The sequence below is a fragment of the Salvelinus alpinus genome, chromosome 7, assembly GCF_045679555.1.
Source record: "Salvelinus alpinus chromosome 7, SLU_Salpinus.1, whole genome shotgun sequence".
NCBI lineage: Eukaryota > Metazoa > Chordata > Actinopteri > Salmoniformes > Salmonidae > Salvelinus > Salvelinus alpinus.
In genome coordinates, this window is record NC_092092.1 from 57,392,467 (window position 1) to 57,410,276 (window position 17,810).

The 17,810-nt window shown below is 44.7% G+C and overlaps 2 protein-coding genes across 8 annotated transcripts in view; one reads left to right on the forward strand and one right to left on the reverse strand.

Moving 5' to 3' along the window:
- Positions 1-11,584, forward strand: part of mcf2a (MCF.2 cell line derived transforming sequence a) — a 31,557-nt gene extending 19,973 nt beyond the window's left edge. For 2 of the 6 annotated variants that reach the window (XM_071410894.1, XM_071410896.1), the window contains 19 exons: positions 208-399; positions 657-828; positions 1,629-1,708; positions 1,968-2,053; positions 2,146-2,212; positions 2,297-2,412; positions 3,986-4,055; positions 4,186-4,278; positions 4,450-4,542; positions 5,093-5,221; positions 5,423-5,644; positions 5,979-6,071; positions 6,414-6,492; positions 6,594-6,657; positions 7,878-7,978; positions 9,170-9,282; positions 9,521-9,633; positions 10,400-10,503; positions 10,632-11,584. In XM_071410894.1, the coding sequence (XP_071266995.1) occupies positions 208-399; positions 657-828; positions 1,629-1,708; positions 1,968-2,053; positions 2,146-2,212; positions 2,297-2,412; positions 3,986-4,055; positions 4,186-4,278; positions 4,450-4,542; positions 5,093-5,221; positions 5,423-5,644; positions 5,979-6,071; positions 6,414-6,492; positions 6,594-6,657; positions 7,878-7,978; positions 9,170-9,282; positions 9,521-9,633; positions 10,400-10,503; positions 10,632-10,672 (2,028 nt within the window). In that variant the 3' untranslated portion in view covers positions 10,673-11,584. Of the gene's footprint in view, positions 1-207; positions 400-656; positions 829-1,628; positions 1,709-1,967; positions 2,054-2,145; positions 2,213-2,296; positions 2,413-3,985; positions 4,056-4,185; positions 4,279-4,449; positions 4,543-5,092; positions 5,222-5,422; positions 5,645-5,978; positions 6,072-6,413; positions 6,658-6,909; positions 7,101-7,877; positions 7,979-9,169; positions 9,283-9,520; positions 9,634-10,374; positions 10,504-10,631 lie in introns of those variants that run through there. The other 4 variants (XR_011676191.1, XR_011676190.1, XM_071410895.1 and 1 more) reach the window with 4 other exon arrangements.
- Positions 11,585-12,643: 1,059 nt separating this feature from the next.
- Positions 12,644-17,583, reverse strand: f9a (coagulation factor IXa). Of its 2 annotated transcripts, none has more exons than XM_071410898.1 (8): positions 17,442-17,583; positions 17,152-17,321; positions 17,025-17,049; positions 16,520-16,633; positions 16,082-16,210; positions 15,699-15,910; positions 13,843-13,969; positions 12,644-13,653 (listed from the first exon to the last, which is right to left on the reverse strand). In XM_071410898.1, exons 1-8 carry the CDS (start codon positions 17,506-17,508, stop codon positions 13,073-13,075), a joined length of 1,425 nt encoding a protein of 474 aa, XP_071266999.1. In that variant the 5' UTR covers positions 17,509-17,583; the 3' UTR covers positions 12,644-13,072. The 2 variants fall into 2 exon arrangements, with proteins under 2 accessions (XP_071266999.1, XP_071266998.1); XM_071410897.1 differs by having other exon boundaries at positions 16,082-16,216.
- Between the last annotated feature and the right edge of the window lie 227 nt (positions 17,584-17,810).

The following is a 17,810-nucleotide window of genomic DNA, read 5'->3' on the forward strand; positions in this document are numbered from 1 at the left end:
GTTACACCCGCAATAACATCTGCTAAACACGTGTATGTGACAAATACCATTTGATTTGAGTATTTAGCTGTTGATCTGCGTAGATGAAGTGCTGGCACAAGACCAAGCACTAAAATATTTTTGGTTACCTTTATTCTCTGTCAAGTGCTAACGTATATCCGATTATGATTGGTCAGTGTGCGTGACATTGTCTCGTCCCCACCATAGGCCCAGAGTTGGTGTGACGACGGGGCCTACTTGTTGGCCCAGCAGCTGGTGGAAAAGTTCCAGTCTAAGCAGGGGGCCCAGGCAGCTCTGAAGGACATAGACAGATTCCTGGAGGGGGCTCCGTCTCTCCTCAGCTCAGGACCTGACCTCCTGGCCGTGGAGTTTGAGTCTGTCCTCACCCCAGAGATACAGGTTAAACACCAACCAGTGTCTCTCATTCACAAACGGCTCTATGGTTTAAGGAGAAAAGCCCTCTGTAATGCTTCTCATGAACCATCTGTGTATAATCCATCATAAGGCTTTCTATACACATAATACATTACATAACTATAAAAGCCCATTTAGCGAACACTGTTTCACTAACATTGTTTTGCTTACACACTGCAGGTTCTGGCTCCATATAAATCCTCTAAGCCCCCCCCCCCCACTTCTTTCCTCATCCTCCACAGGTCCAGATAGGGAAGACATTTGAGAAGCACACAGCGGTGCAGGAGATGATCCACAACAGACAGGTCTGTCTGAGGAAGCTGGCTGATAAACACGTCCGTCCCATTCAACTGGTGGCCCCCCGGCCGGAGAACCCACCCCGCTCCAAGTCCCCACTATTCTCCCCCAAACATGGTAAGAGGAGGTAGTGGACACACACGCACTTGATGATTCAGGACATTTGTCAAAGTAGATTAAACAGCATCAGACTGTATAGCTGACTGCTTCTGGCTAGAGAGGTTTACAGTACATGTTTCATCATCCAGCTGTCCTCAGCCCAGGGCTTCACACACGTCCCTCCAGCCCTGCAGTGAAGTATTCAAAGCAGCCAACTACAGGATCCAGTAATGAGGAAGCCCACAGTGTTTGTGCTCGACCTGAGTTAAAGATCGACCTGTTTTGGCCCAGCAGTATAATCCGTCCTTAGGGGATAATGGGGCAGCAGGTAGCCTAGTGGTTAGAGCGTTGGGCCAGTAACCGGAAGGTTGCTAGATCGAATCCCTGAGCTGACAAGGTAAAACATCTGTTGTTCTGCCCCTGAACAAGGCCGGCATTGTAAATAAGAATTTGTTCTTAACTGACTTGCCTAGTTAAATAAAGGTTAAAAAAAAATTAAAATAAAAGTGAGGATAGTACAACCAGGTCCCACTTGACCAAACCTACTGTACATTCTCATATCGCCACAAGCAACTGCGCTTTGTTGTGATGGCTCTATTGGATAATGTAGTGTTAGGTAGTGTCAGCTGCTGTATCGCCATGGCTTCATCAAAGCACATATAGAGACATATACTATACTCATTATTAACATGTTATCCAGACAGGTCTTGTGTTTTATCATTATTATTAACATGTTATCCAGACAGGTCTTGTGTTTTATAAAAACACATAGAAACGTACATCATTATCAACTTCAGCTGAGAGGTCATCTTTTGCAGGGGTCGACGGTTTGAAGTTCTCCTTCGATCTATCACTTCCTGGGAAGAGGACGTCACGGAAAAGCCCCGGCTCCAGAAAGGTGAGATGGAGGAAAGGATGACGTAAACGTGGAGAAATTAAGAAAGTGAATAACCACAGTGGAGAAATGACTTTAAATGCTGTCGCAGTTCACACACCTCACTATGAATGTCACCGTGGCAACAGTACAGCTGTGATGTTTACATTAAAGTTAGTCATCTTTCGGTAGTCGTAAAGGCTTGAGGTGGATTTCCTTCTTTAATCTGTGTTATCTGAGGATGTTAATCCTGCTTGTCTCTGTTTTGACCTGTCTGTCTCAGATTGAGGTGATGCATGACTACCAGGAGAATAGGAGCTCCCTGCTCGCCAGCCTGGAGGGAGAGGACAGCCCAGACCTTCTCAAACGGTCTGTCTACGCATCCTCTATATAATCCCTCTGTAGTCTTCCTGATTCCTTATGTTCAGACATAATACTAATGAGGCCCTGTGTCTCCACAGTCACGTGATGAGGGAGCTAATCGAGACAGAGAGAGTCTATGTGGAGGAGCTGCTGTCAGTGCTGCTGGTGAGAAGATACACAGCAGTGTTTCACCATTTCTGGATTACTACAGAGATTTCTCTATGCTGATGTGTGTGTATATGCGCGTAGGGATACAGGGGAGAGATGGAGAACCCAGGCCTTTCAGGGCTCCTGCCCCCCATCCTGCAAAGTAAGAAAGACATCCTGTTTGGAAACATGCCTGAGATCTACAACTTCCACAGCAGGCAAGGACACACACACACGCACACGCACACACACATACACACACAAAATATACACACAAAATACACACACACACACACACACACAAAATATACACACACACAAAATATACACCCTGTGGTTTAGAGGAAGGATCCTCACTGTCATTAATGTTGTTTGGTTCAATCTCACAGTTCATTGAGACTCCAATCATTGCATCCACATAGCCTCTATGAACTAATGCTTCATCTTAAAAACAACCATGTCTCCAGTACACTAGCTACACTGAGCAAAAATATCAACGCAACATGTAAGTTTTGGTTTCATGAGCTGAAGTTTAAAAAATCCAGAAACGTCCATTCGCACAAAAAAAAGCTTATTTCTCTCAAATGTTGTGCACAAATTGGTTTACATCCCTGTTAGTGAGCATTTCACCTTGGCCTATCAAGAAGCTGATTAAACAGCATGATCATTACACAAGTGCAGTTTTGTCGCACAACACAATGCCACCGATTTCTCACATTTTGAGGGAGGTTGCAATTGGCACGCTGACTGCAGGAATGTCCACCAGAGGTGTTGCCAGAGAATTTTATGTTAATTTCTCTACCATAAGCCGCCACCAACGTCATTTTAGAAAATTTGGCAGTCTGTCCAACCGGTCTCACAACCGCGGACCACGTGCATGGCGTCGTGTGGGCGAGCGGTTTGCTGATGTCAACATTGTGAACAGAGTGGTGGCGGTGGGGTTATGGTATGGGCAGGCATAAACTACAGACAACGAACACAATTGCAATTTATCGATGGCAATTGAAATGCACAGAAATACCGTGATGGAATTCTGAGGTCCATTTCACTTAAAGTATCTGTGACCAACAGATGCATATCTTTAATCCCAGTCATATGAAATCCATAGATTAGGGCCTAATGAATTTATTTAAATTGACTGATTTCCTTATATGAACTGTAACTCAGTAAAATCTTAGAAATTGTTGCATTCATATTTGTTCAGTGTACTAGCCAGTTTCCTCTACCAGCTGTGTTAGTTCAAGTGTTTATTAGTGGTTCTGTCTGTATCACAGGAGGTTGGTGAAAACTTAATTGGGGAGGATGGGCTAGTGGTAATAACGGGAGTAGAATCAGTGGAATGGTATAATACATCAGACATATGGTTTCCATGTGTTTGATGCCATTCCATTCGCTCTGTTTCGGCCATTATTATTATGAGCAGCCTCCTGTGATCTGCATTCTCTATATCCTGCCTGCTGGTCCTGCTCCCCTGCTGGGCTGAACGGCTTAATTGAATGACTGCATGAGGCCCTAAGCCAATTAGAGCCTCTCTAACTGGTGTTAAATGTGAGTTGCTCAAACAAGCATTTGATTATGCCAACGAGAGAGGAACCTGGCAGACACAGGGGGCTCAGTGGCACGGCTGTGTGGGTGACCCCAGTCATTAACTATGGAGAAGGGCAGGATAGTGGCCTACTGTGAGGCTGACTGTGTGGTGATGGTTGCTGCTGTGTGTGGTTAGGGTATGACCTATTGACTTGACCTGTCTGTGACCTTTGACCTCTGACTCATGATCTCTTGCTTCGACAGGGTGTTCCTGCAGGACCTGGAGGGCTGCCTGGAGACCCCAGAGGGAGTAGGGGCCTGCTTTCTGGAGCGGGTGAGGAAAGTCTATTGTGTGTGTGTGTACATGTCTGTGGTTGTTTCTGAACAATGTCTTTACCTACAGTATATGTGTGTTTGTCTTGCATGGATGGTGTGTCATTGGAAATGTTTGTGTGTATTTCCAGAAGGAGAATTTCCAGGTGTATGAGTGTTACTGTCAGAATAAGTCTCGCTCAGAGTCCTTATGGAGGCAGTTCTCAGACTGTGCCTTTTTCCAGGTGAAGCCATGTTTTTGTCTGTCAGCCCACTACTGCTCCCTATTGATACTTAGCCATAAAATTCATTTTTTTAATGGCACAAAATGACATATTATTTCAAATAGATTCACTGCTGTGGTAAAGCAGTATTAAAGCCTTCCCAATCTTGTCCCTCCTCGACATATTCTACAGGAGTGCCAGAAGAAGCTGGAGCACAAACTGGGCCTGGATTCTTACCTGCTGAAACCAGTGCAACGCCTTACCAAGTACCAGCTACTACTGAAGGTATGACACACACACCTCTACACAGCATACCATGCCACTATTGCAGTGTCTATAGTAGATAAAACTATGCAGAACCTTTATCATAATTCAATGTCCCAAAATCCTGTAAATGGCAACAGCACTCTTACATAACCTAGCCCTACAGAGGAACATTCATTTCAATGAATTGAATGCATGACATTAGGGATTACAGATTAAATTACAGAGAAATCCCATCTGGTTAATGGGGACTGCTACCAATTTTCTTTCCTGTGTTAGTCCCTGTTAAATGACAAAATAAGGAAAATCATACGCGCAACACATCTATTTTATAGTACAGCTGGAGAATTTGGGATTTCAACTTTTATCAGATATTGATGTGTACCAGACAAGTGTGTGTGTGTGTGTGTGTGTGTGTGTGTGTGTGTGTGTGTGTGTGTGTGTGTGTGTGTGTGTGTGTGTGTGTGTGTGTGTGTGTGTGTGTGTGTGTGTGTGTGTGTGTGTGTGTGTGTGTGTGTGTGTGTGTGTGTGTGTGTGTGTGTGTGTGTGTGCGTGTGCGCGCGCGCGCTAGGAGCTACTGAAGTACAGTCCAGGAGGCTGTGAGGGGACCTCGGAGCTACAGGGGGCTCTAGCAGCCATGCTGGACCTCCTCAAGTCAGTCAATGACTCCATGCATCAGATCGCCATCACAGGTTACCAGGTGGGGCCTCCTGGTGCTTCAGCCCTGTGCTGCTGACACTGTACAGCAAAGTGGTTGAATCTGATCATAGCATACAGTGTATTGGCAATTTATACAATTCTGTCAGTATGTGTAGCATTAGATTAACTAACTAAACCAGTCCCTATGTGTTGAACTGTGTATGAGCCAGTCTCTGACCTTGTCTGTGTATCGTTCACCCAGGGAGAGTTGTCTGACCTGGGCCGGGTGCTGATGCAGGGCTCCTTCAGTGTGTGGATCAGCCATAAGAAAGGCCCCACCCGTATGAAGGAGCTGGCCCGCTTCAAGCCCATGCAGAGACACCTGTTCCTGTATGAGAGAGCCCTGCTCTTCTGCAAGCGCAGGGAGGAGCATGGAGAGGGTGCAGACAAGACCCCCTCCTACAGCTTCAAGCACTGTCTCAAGGTGTGTGTGTGTGAAGGCGGTACTCTCTGACACGTGCTGCCTTTCGGAACGGTCTCCAGTGGGATGTTTGTTTTGGTTTGTGTGTCAAGGCGAGTGTGTGTGTTAATATGCACAGGGCATGGCGGATGGTGTCACACCACCAGATGTTCTCCTCTTGATTTATTATTGAGCCCCTGAGCTTCCTGCCGTCACACGGAGGTGTGTGGGCCAGCGGGCCAGCCGTGTAGCATGTAGCTGACGTGTGGCTGACGTGTGATGCATGACGTGTGCTTGTAGGCCCCAGGTTCAGTCAGTATGCGTGCGTAACAGTCAGTGTGTGTGTGTGTCATGACAGATGAGTGCGGTGGGGATTACTGAGAACGTCAAGGGAGATGTGAAAAAGTTTGAGATCTGGTACAGTGGCAGGGAGGAGGTGTACTTAGTTCAGGTAAGGACTACCTCTACTTTGTGAAGTGACTGTTGAAATGATTCATGCCACCCAGAAGCAGCGTATGTTCACCACACAAGGACTCTAGACAATAACCACCACCCACTGACGTGTTTGTCATCTGTGTGCTGTTCTGTTCTGTGTTGTGCCTTTGTCAACTTCATGTTATGATTTGTTATGTATTGTTACAGTGAAATATGTGTTATGTTACTGTGGTGCCATTTTGAAATCATGCCTGTAAAGATGCAAATAAAATGTCTTCACAAAAGAATAAGTATTCTGTCTATCTTGTCATTGTGTTTTGTTACCATACATTGACTGTGTTCTAATCGTATCTCCCAGGCCCCCACAGTGGAGGTTAAGATGGCTTGGCTCAATGACCTGCGAAGGATCCTCACCAACCAGCAGAAACTCCTCAAAGGTTTTGGATGTCACTCACATCACTCTCCACAGCACACCCAACAAAGAGTTGGTTTAATTCATCTCAGACATCCTCTCTCTGGTTCTCTTTTTTTCTTTCAGATGAGCATTGTGTCAACAACCAGATGCCAGACCACATTCAACTGTCTCCGCCCTTGTCTGAGAGGTATGTTGGGTGTAAGACACAGCAGCTCCCAACTGATGGTGTGAGTGTGGCAGGCAGTTATGTGACCTGTTGACACGGTTATGATATGTGGTGTTGGGGACCATATCAACAAGCAGGTATAAAGCTGGGAAATAGAAAATGAGGGGAAGAAGGTTAAGGAGCTGATGTGTGAAGAGAAGATGTGTGTGAATGCTCCACTCTCTCCTTTGCTGTCTGGTTGCTGTCCTCCCCCCTCCTCCCCTCCCCTTGCAGGGGTGTGCGGCCGTCCGGAGGGGCTCCTAAGGGCTGTCTGCCGGGGCTGGACTTTGTCTCGCTGTCCGCCAATGTCTTTCAGTGTCTGCGCTCCCGGAGTCCACACCCTCGAAGCCCCCGGCAACGCCCCCGGCCCCGCCCCCCCAACCGACCCCGCCCCCAGCGCCACTGACCCGCCCTGGCACTCAGTGGTAAACTCAGCCCAGCTCTGCATGCCTCGGCCAGGCTCGGCATGGCCCAGCTTGGGGACCTAAACCACCCACAGGGCTGCTGTGTTTGCATACTGACCGTCATCTGCAACCCATTTAATAGCAGACTCCATTCGGCTCATAAATTGCCAGATACGCTTTTCATGTCTTGAGAGACCAATGTCCCAACAGGCCTTCCATCTCAGACATCTTACCCCAAATGACTGCACCCATCTTTGCATGGGATTTTCAATTTAGCATGGAATGCAAAACAAATAAACAAAAAACGTATTGATTTCCTCATGTTTCCAGCACCAGAACTGCTTCTAAGATGGGGCTCGCTTTTTGAGATTGAATATAACTGAAATGTCGCTAAATTATAGTAGTTATTTCAAACCCAAAATATAGACCACCTAATACACTGACGAACTAGGATCTTGTTAAATCGAGACCAGATCTTTCCATGCGCCAACATGTATCTCAGTGTGAACTTTGTTGCACTTGGTCACATGGTTGCTATATGCTGTACTCTGTTTTGCTGCTCTGTGGGCTGTTTGGCTGGCGTCTGAAAGGTCATCATGGTGGTGTGAGATGAGTTTGAGAAGTTGTCCTTAACCACAGATCAAGGATCAGATGTTCCTCCAAAATGAGTAAAGGTTAGATCTATGGCTAAGGGCAGCTTCTACCTGGAGCATGAGTTCGTTAATTGATTAAGTCTAGTTAAATAAAGGTTAAATAAAAGGTATACAAATTGATTGTGTCGTGTTGTCTCTCCCACAGCAAACAGCAGAGGGCGTCGATCAGCTCAGAGGACACTGAGTCAGGGAGGAGCAGTCCAGACCCCCAGTCCCACTCCCCTCAACACCGGCGAAACCGACGCAGTGAGTACACCACTAACCCATACATGTACAATAGACTGGTTGCCAGACAACTTCACCAAAATGATGCACTCGCATCAATGGGGCAGAAGGCCTCGTGGTGTTATGATTTTTGAACGGTCAGATAGCTAGCAACAAGAGGTTGCCATGTGGGGAATAGTAGGTCTCTTGTTTCAGCTGGTTGTATATTGTTATTGATACCATGTCTTGTTTTGAGGTGTTTTGACGTATGTCACCTGTATGCTAATATGGCGAAAATTCGCTAGCTAGCTAACCAACAACTGTAACGATGTATTTGAGAGGCAACTAGTGGTTATTGTGGAAATGTATGTTTTCAATAAACATTTGGAGATGAAATACAGTTCATATGTTGTCAATAATCCTTTTGAGTTGACAATTGTTTTGCCCCTAAATTGCGCACGCATCGGTTTTGTTTCTATGCAACTCACCTGTCTATACCCATAACATAATAAAGTAAATACTTGGTAACAATTTGTAATTATGGTGATTGGGTCAACAATGGTTATTGGGTCATGAGAGATGGTACATGAAACTCCTCTGAATTGACATTGGGTTTATGTGGGTATTAATACAATTGCAATCCCGGTTCCTTAAAGATGCAGGTATTTCACATGGAGCACTGGGTGCATGGAGGAGCTGTGGGTGCATGGGGAAAAGTAGGCCTGGGATTTGTCAGCGACCTGAAGATACAATATTATAATGATACTTAGGTGCCGATACCACATGTATTGCAATTATATATGTATCAAGATTCTATATTTTTTTTGCGATTCGATGTTCCAAGAGAAAGCCATGCGAAAATTTGTTTTGGTGGTAAAAGTTCTCAAAACCATTTAAACATTTTAGAAAGAAGATGGAGAACAAGGTATAGGATGATAAATCCTGCAGTTTTATCGCTGGTACAGTGCACTAGCGCTAGCTAACATTACAAATCGATACTTGGGAGTCACAGTATTGATATAAAATCTGCAAAAATAATAACGCAATACTCTACAGTATAGATTTTTCCCCCTATCCCTAGAAAATATAATTTGATTGTCAATGACTCCGATTTTAATTTATCGCCATAGTTACCACGCATTTACTTCAGGTATTTCTGGTACTTCATTAAGGCACTATATAAGGAGAGACAAGCAAAATGTAACTCACAACTAAAATGTGTGTAATTTCCAGGCTGGCCCGGCGCGCCTCACTCAGTAGACATCTGTGAGGGTCTGGAGGAGTGGGGTGGAGGTGAGGACCCCTCTCAGCCGTCAGACACCGAGGAGGAGGACGCTGCTCAGCTGGTGAGATGGGTTCTCTACAACATCAATACAACCACTCATCTGTATTTAAACACTAACACACTGTGTGGCCTCGTTCCTTACCCAGGACCTTAAATATGCTTATCAGAAAGGTTAAAGGAACCTCTTCAAGCTCCCTACGTTTAAAAGTGGACACTACACATTTAAAAGGCATACTCTAGTAGGCTACAGTTCTACATATCTTTATCCTAGTCTAACAGAATTGTGTCTGTCTTCCCAGGCTCCAGGCAGATATAAGGCCTTGGCTGAATGTTCACGATACAGCCCAGATGACCTCACCATCAAGAGCGGTGATGTCATCCAGCTGCAGCACGAGGACAGCGAAGGCCACTGGTGAGTGTCGACAGTGTCATTTGTCTGGTGGTAAAGTTGGTTGCCAATGGCAGAACCTTATTTGACACGGCTTTGACATGGGCTCTGGGCCGACTGGAGCCTAATATAGCAGGTGTGAAGACTTAACGACAAAACAGACAGCGTAGGAGAATGGTTAAAAAGCAGCGTGTAGCAGTCCTATCGGCTACCATTTTATTTTCATTTCACAACAATTCTACATGTTGAATGGGCACCATTCGTCAACACCCAGCAGGTTATCTTCTGCACACCGCTGCGCTCCGCCAATTTCATTATCGTGTGTCCTGCCCTTCACCTTAAAGGTCCAATGCAGCTGTTTGTATCTCAATATTAAATCAGTAAGTACTGTGATTCTTTTCATTTAAGATGGTCAAATAAATACATTTGCTTCTTAGCAATGAGCAATTTCTCGAGTAAGAATGTTGCTAGGACTGTCAGTGGTCTGAGTGGGGAGGGGAAAACTGAAAACTATCTGTTATTGGCAGAGAGGCTTGGAACTCAATTTCTTATTGGTCTATTAACTAATTGACCCCCTGGTGTTGTCACCAGGCAGGCCAAAACTCCCATTCCACCAAAACAGGTTGAAATGTCATTTTCAAACAGCTCTAACACTATGGCCTTATCATAATTTTCACAATTTCTCAGTAATATGTTGTTTTTTTGTTTAATGAGAAACAGTAATATCACGTTTTTGACTGTACTGTGCCTTTAACTCCTCTAAAGCCTCCCTCCCTCACTCCATCTCCAGGCTGGTGAAGAACCTGAGTCGCAGACAGGAGGGTATCATCCCAGTCCCCAACCTGCATATGATTCTGGGAAACGGCAGTAGAGGACAGTCCACCAGACTAGGAGGTAAGGTTTGTGTTACAGTACAGAGGAAGAGGTTTCTAAAGCCATTTGTACTCTCAACCCTGCTCTCTGACATGTAGCTCATTAGATGGGTTTGTTTGAATCATTTGTGCCTCCTATCTTTTATGCAGATCCATGGAATCTGAAGGCCAGAAAGCTCAGCTCCCCTTAGAGGAAAAATGCTGTCTTCAAGTGCTCGTGGGAACTGGGAAAGTGGTTAGTCGGAACCTCGTATTTCCCACTTCGGAGGAGCATTGGAAGGCAGCAACACCTTTTTGTTGGACCTTTACAAAGATTGACAGACTGAAAAGACAGACTGTTTTCCATTAGACATTGTGAGGTCATGACAGATGGAATATCTTAAACTCTGCTTCCTCAAAGTAGCCAATTGAAGAAGGACATAGGAGTTTTAGGTCTGGATTTTTGATTGACATTTTTCTGGGCCAGTAACATGAGGACCTGTTTTTTGCCCACCATGATGGACAGTGGACACACTTTATGAATGTTACCCTCCAAACACTTTAGACAGCACAGGGTTCTACCAGCACAAAGGCACACGGTTTGGTGAAGGACAAGGGACACGTGAAAAGGTTTGGGACTTAAAATTCAATCCCCCACTTCCTCTTAGACCCAGCCAATGGGCTTTTCTGTTGGGCTGCTGTAGCTGGATTACATCCATGGACTCTAGTTCTCTGAGGGATTCTTAACCGTCATTGCTAATCAGTGAGAATGCAGTTGGTGTTTGTATGTTTATGTGTGTTCTTATGCGGCATAATAATCCGGGTTTTCGCCTGAAACATTTCTTAAAAAGAGACTTTTGTACATAGCTATGTAATTCATTTTTGATGTGTATACTTGAATGTTGGTCTATTGTTTGTTGACGTTCATTTATTCTACATGCTCATGTTGTTTAGGTATCCATCCTGTCTTGTTCCTTAAGGCAGCCTTCTCTTAGCTCTCCAAGAGTTGAAATGCCAAAACGTGCCGTGCCATAATGCCTTTTTATTCCTGCAATGTTGGAATCGAGCTCCTCTTTGATAAATGTACTGTTTGCTCCGCAATATCAAACGCAGTCTTGCTTCTACCTCACATCAGACCTATACTCAACTGGCACGTTATTCATGCTTATAAGCGAAATGCAAGCTGAAAGAAAACAAGCTGAAAGCTTTACTATATTTTCAAAGGCTCTAGAGAAATTGAGCTCTCCATGAACGCAATACCTCCTTCATATTTTCCTGATTCATACCTATTCTTTTTCAGTTTTATTTCCGAAGCTCAGTGTGTGTCAATGGCGAGGAGACACCGCCCCAATATAAATAAAGTTGTTAAGATGTCACGGATGGTGAATTCCGACATCTTGTGAGGTGATGGTGATTGATAGAAGGGTACTCCTCAGGTCTATAAGAGCTACTGCCAGCGTGGCGCCAGCAAAGACTGATGTCATTCTCCCCAGGATTTCACTATCTGTCTCCCCGGTGTGAGCAGCCCTCTGCCTGTGACAGCACAAAATGGAGCGAGAGAGAGCTGGATCAAGAGAGAGGGAGAAATGTGGCACTCTCTCTTCCTCTACTCGTCTCTTCCACGGCCTTGCAATTAATCTTACGCTTCCCATTAAACAGGATCATACAGCAAACATGAAATATACCCGCTATGTCGAACGCTTAATTAAATATTGATTGCGGACTTACATGAATTTACTACATCAAATCAAGGCCCCAGTCGGAGGCCTGCCTTTGATATCCTGCGTTTGATGTGGAAATGAGCCAGGATAACAGCGGGGGCACAGCTCCACACTACTAATGTCTTCTTATTAATTAATTAATGTTGCTATCAAGTTGTTCCTTCGCGGCGGTAAGCAGCTGTGCAGCCCAGTAAAATGATGTCTATCTACCCTTAACGGAGACCTGCTTGACTGCTGCGCATCGCATCAATGGGTTTCTCTCCTCATATGGCAGAATTAGCTGGGTTTTCTTTTTTTGTGCTCCAAAATGCTGCACATTTTGCACTGAACTGTGATGTTCAAAAATAGAGACAGAAATATGCTTGAAAATGCTGTGCGTCTTTGACAAGCGCTGTAAGCTTGTTGCTAAGTGTTTCTCATAAGAGAACATAGCATGGCTAACTGAATATTGACTGAACGTGGCAGGTTTCAGGTTTTTATTATTGTTCTACAGTCATCGTTGTTGATTGGCTGCTTTTTTATACAGCTTCAGTATTGTATATAGACCAAATAAAGTATTTATTGAAATAATACAGATTTGTTCTGCGCCTTAGAGTTTGTTTTTTTCTATAGTAGAATACAATAAAGCAGTGTTAGTTGCTTGCATACAGCCATTTGCCAGTAAATTCTAGTTTTTGTTTTCTGAATAAGCATAATAAATGTTCAGTAGGCATAAGCATCTGTTCGCCATACAGGTCTCTATCATGTAAAGCTTATCTTCACCAGCAGATGGAGGTAAGAAGCTGCAAGAAGACGCTCTCTCTTTGAATACAAAACGGACACATCTCCTGAACCCCAAAAGACCTGGAACAAAAAAAGCCAGCGTGGGCCCTGAGGGTCAAAGGTCAGGGGTTAGTCATCCAGGACGTCATGCAGCATGCGCTTGGTCACTGACATAACGTGACGTATCCATCTATAGTAATGTGACACTCTGGTGTATACTCCATACTTCCCATCCTTGGCACACTCCTCCCCCCAGCTCACTATCCCTGTCAGGAACCAGGTGTCATGGTAACGGTTGGTATGGGGACCCCCGCTGTCCCCCTGGCACGAGTCTTTGGCCACGTGAGCATAGCCGGCACAGAACATATACTTGGTGATACGGGCACTACTGCTATCCTTACACAACGTCCTCTCTGTAAATGGCACCTCTACCTTCTGTAGTAAGTGAGACGTGGCCCCCTGGAAGCGTGTGCGACCCCAGCCGCTGACCGTAGCCGGGGACTGATCCGTCACCAGGTCCTCGGCGAAGACCTTGGGCCCCAAGCAAATGGGTCTGGCGTGGGAGGAGAATGTGATGGGGTTGTGCAGGCGCAGCAGGGCGATGTCGTGGTTGTACAGACTCTGCTGGGAGTCGTAGAGCGGATGTTTGTATTGCTTCGACACCTCGTGGTCCTGTTCCGTGCCCTCTTTGTAATTGATGTTATGCTCCCCTGGAGAGGTACAATAACTAAATGAAGCAATCAAGTAATCCATCTGTAATCAATCAATATGAATCGTCCTAGTAGAGAATTTAGTTTTAGTCATAGATACAAATCATACACCTATGAACACGCTCCTGTGTAAGGTAGTGAGAATGTACCGTAGCTGAGCTAAAAAAACGAACCGGAATTGTGCCTTACCCACTCTGACGAAAAAAGATCCCTGCTGTCCCTCCACCAGACAGTGGGCAGCAGTGATGACCCACAACTGACTGAGGATAGAGCCCCCACAGAACACCTGACCACTGGGCCTCTGCACCAGAGCTGCCTGGGGGAGTAGAGAGCAGGGAGAGCCCGTTACATACAGTACCAGTCAAAAGTTTGGACACCTACTCATTCAAGAGTTTTTCTTAATTTGTACTATTTTCTAAACTGTAGAATAATAGTGAATACATCACAACTCTGAAATAACACCAAATGAATCATGTAGTAACCAAAAAAGTGTTAAACAAATCTAAATATATTTTAGATTCTTCAAAGTAGCCATCCTTTGCCTTGATGACAGCTTTGCACACTCTTGGCATTCTCTCAACCAGCTTCACCTTGAATGCTTTTCCTACAGTCTTGAAGGAGTTCCCACATATGCTGAGCACTTGTTAGCTGCTTTTCCTTCACTCTGCGGTCCAACTCATCCCAAACCATCTAAATTGGGTTAAAGTTGGGTGATTTTGGACGCAAGGTCATCTGATGCAGCTCTCCATCACTCTCCTTCTTGGTCAAATAGCCAGGAGGTGTGTTTTGGGTCATTGTCCTGTTAAAAAACAAATTATAGTCCCACTAAGCGCAAACCAGATGGAATGGCGTATCGCTGCAGAATGCTGTGGTAGCCATGCTGGTTAAGTGTGCCTTGAATTCTAAATAAATCACAGACAGTGTCACCAGCAAAGCACCATCACGCCTCTTCTTCCATGCTTCACGGTGGGAACCACACATGTGGATATCATCCGTTCACCTACTCTGTGTCTCAACAAAGACATGGCGGTTGGAACCAAAAATCTCAAATTTGGACTCATCAAACCAAAAGACAGATTTCCACTGATCTAATGTCCATTGCTCGTTTCTTGGCCCAAGCAAGTCTCTTCTTATTATTGGTGTCCTTTAGTAGTGGTTTCTTTGCAGCAATTTGACCATGAAGGCCTGATTCACACAGTCTCCTCTAAACAGTTGATGTTGAGATGTGTCTGTTACTTGAACTCTGAAGAATTTATTTGGGATGTAATTTCTGAGGCTTGTGAATGACTCTAATGAATTCTTCTCTGCAGCAGAGGTAACTCTGGGTCTTCCATTCCTGTGGTGGTCCTCATGAGAGACAGTTTCATCATAGCGCTTGATGGCTTTTGCGACTGCACTTGAAGAAACTTTCAAAATTCTTGAAATGTTCTGAATTGACTGACCTTCATGTCTTAAAGTAATGATGGACTGTTGTTTCTCTTTGCTTATTTGAGCTGTTCTTGCCATAATATGGACTTAGCCTTATTTGGTAAAAGACCATCTTCTGTATACCACCCCTACCTTGTCACAACACAACTGATTGGCTCAAACGCATTAAGAAGGGAAGACATTCCACAAATTAACATTTAACAAGGCGCACCTGTTAATTGAAATGCATTTCAGGTGATTACCTCATGAAGCTGGCTGAGAGAATGCCAAGAGTGTGCAAAGCTGTCATCAAGGCAAAGGGTGGCCATTTTGAAGAATCTCAAATTTCAAATATTTTTTGATTTGTTTATCACTTTTTTGGGTTACCACAGGATTCCATATGTTTTATTTTATGGTTTTGATGTCTTCACTATTATTCTACAATGTAGAAAATAGTAAAAATAAAGAAAAACCTTTTAATGTGTAGGTGTGTCCAAACTTTTGACTGGTACTGTATATCGGCCCTTACATGGTAAAAATAATATATATGGTATGTATGTAGCTCTTTTCAAGGACCCAGAGATGCTTAAACATACATTCACCCGTGCATAGTGCATCTAGGTATTTTCCCCTCTTACCTGCCATGGGATATCTCCAGGGGTGACTGTGTCGCCACCTACAATACGTATTCTGGCGTTGAGTTCTCTGACGGGGGGCCTGGTGGTATTGGCTGGGGTGAGGGAGGGGGTTGTAGTGACGTTGGCATCTGACCTTGTGTTCTTAAGGGTGAGTAAGGATCTAGACATTTCCGTGATCACAGTCCGCCTGTCTCTGCCACAAGGAAACTCCACTGGTGGCATACAAATCCAAATGAAGGTGGGCTGGGTGGTAACACTACATCAAGTTACTCTACACCAATGTCGTAACATTGTAAGCACACTACTGTATTGAGATGTTGCTACACATTACTTTGGTAAGACTATGGTAAATGTATAACAAGACGTGTGAATGTTGTGGCTACCTTCAGGATTGCAGTTGACTTGATCCTGCGCCAGCTTGTAGCCCTCTGCACAGCTACACTCTGCCCCATAGGTGCCCAGGTTCTCACAGAAGTGCATACATTCTCCATTATTCACCGCACACTGTCTAGCTGTTACTGTGGGGAGAAACCTATGTCATCAATCCACATCTCTAAAGTAATGAGGCATGTTAAATAGTATAGAAAATAGAATAAGTAAGTATGGTTGCGATTGTTATGGCGAACATGTGGTTTTACAACCGTGTTATCGCAATGTTATAGGAGTGACGTCCAGGCAGAGTTTACATAGAGCCTCAACTGGTTTAAGCTGGACAAACCTGCTCCGAACTGACTGAAATGGAGGACATTTGTCAAGGCCTATGCTACTTATAGGAGCCAATGGCTTAAGTCAAGTAAGCCATTACAATGTTATTACTGTACCTATCTCACAGTTGGTCCCAGTGAAGCCTCGTAGACAGCTGCAGGAGTAGGATCCTTTCTGGTCTTTACAGGAGCCCTGGTTCAGACAGGGGGACGACTTACACTGGTCCCCATCTGAGACATAACAGAGCATTATTGATGCAATTTACGTTACACCAAGTTTCATAAACACACACACGATAACATACGCACTATACATACACATGGATTTAGTACTGTAGATATGTGGTAGTGGTGCAGTAAGGGCCTGAGGGCACACAGTGTGTTGTGAAATCTGTGAATGTATTGTAATGTTTTTAAAATTGTATGAACTGCCTTCATTTTGCTGGACCCCAGGAAGAGGATCCATAATAAATACAAACACAAATACTGCTAAACGCTACAGTTTGAAACCCACACAGCACACACAGCTCCTGAGTCACAGCTCCTGAGTCACAGCTCCTGAGTCACAGCTTAATCCTCTCTGTTTGTGCCAACACGACAGTTAATCATTAAGCAAAGTCACCTTCATAACCGACCCAAAACTCCATCTGAAAAATAAATACAGAATCTTCAGAATATCACACGTTAACCCATTCATTACACAGTACCGTATTCATGGTGGAGTCTAACCCCACCATACACACACTCACCGTCTTCTCTTCATTCTCAAATGCTTCCCTGGCCTCCTCCAGGTCACACCTCTCCTCCAGACACTCTCTCTCCAGGTTCCCCCATAACATCTCCTCGAACACCCCTGTGTTGTGGCGCCTCTGTCTCCTCAGCACACTGTCTGCTGCCTGGCCTGACAGGAACACTGGGGCTGGAGGGCCAGAGGGAGATTGTAAGGCTGTTACAGTTACGGCTGGTGTATAACTGAGAGAGTAATATTGTTACTAGTGAGAAACCTACTGAAACCATCAGCAGTCAGAGCAGAACTTACCTCCCCAGCCCAGCCGGCAGTCTAGCAGCATCACACATAGGAGGAGGAATACGTAAACTGTTGCCATCCCTGTCTGATCTGATACTCTGGTATCACAATGCCCAATGCAGAGAAACACACACACACCGTGGACACACTCTCACCCACTCCAAAGTACAGCTGTCTGTTTACTCTTGAACCACAGTGACAGGGTATGTTTGCTGTTAGTTTGTTTAGAGGCAATACATTGACATACTGTGGTGGATTTATAGTTTTCTATTTGTACTTTTTGACCAGGCAGATCAATTAAGAACGGCTTCTTATTTACAATGATGGTCTGGCTGGCTGGTGGAAATATCTGTGTACATAATTTTGTGAACGGATTGTTTT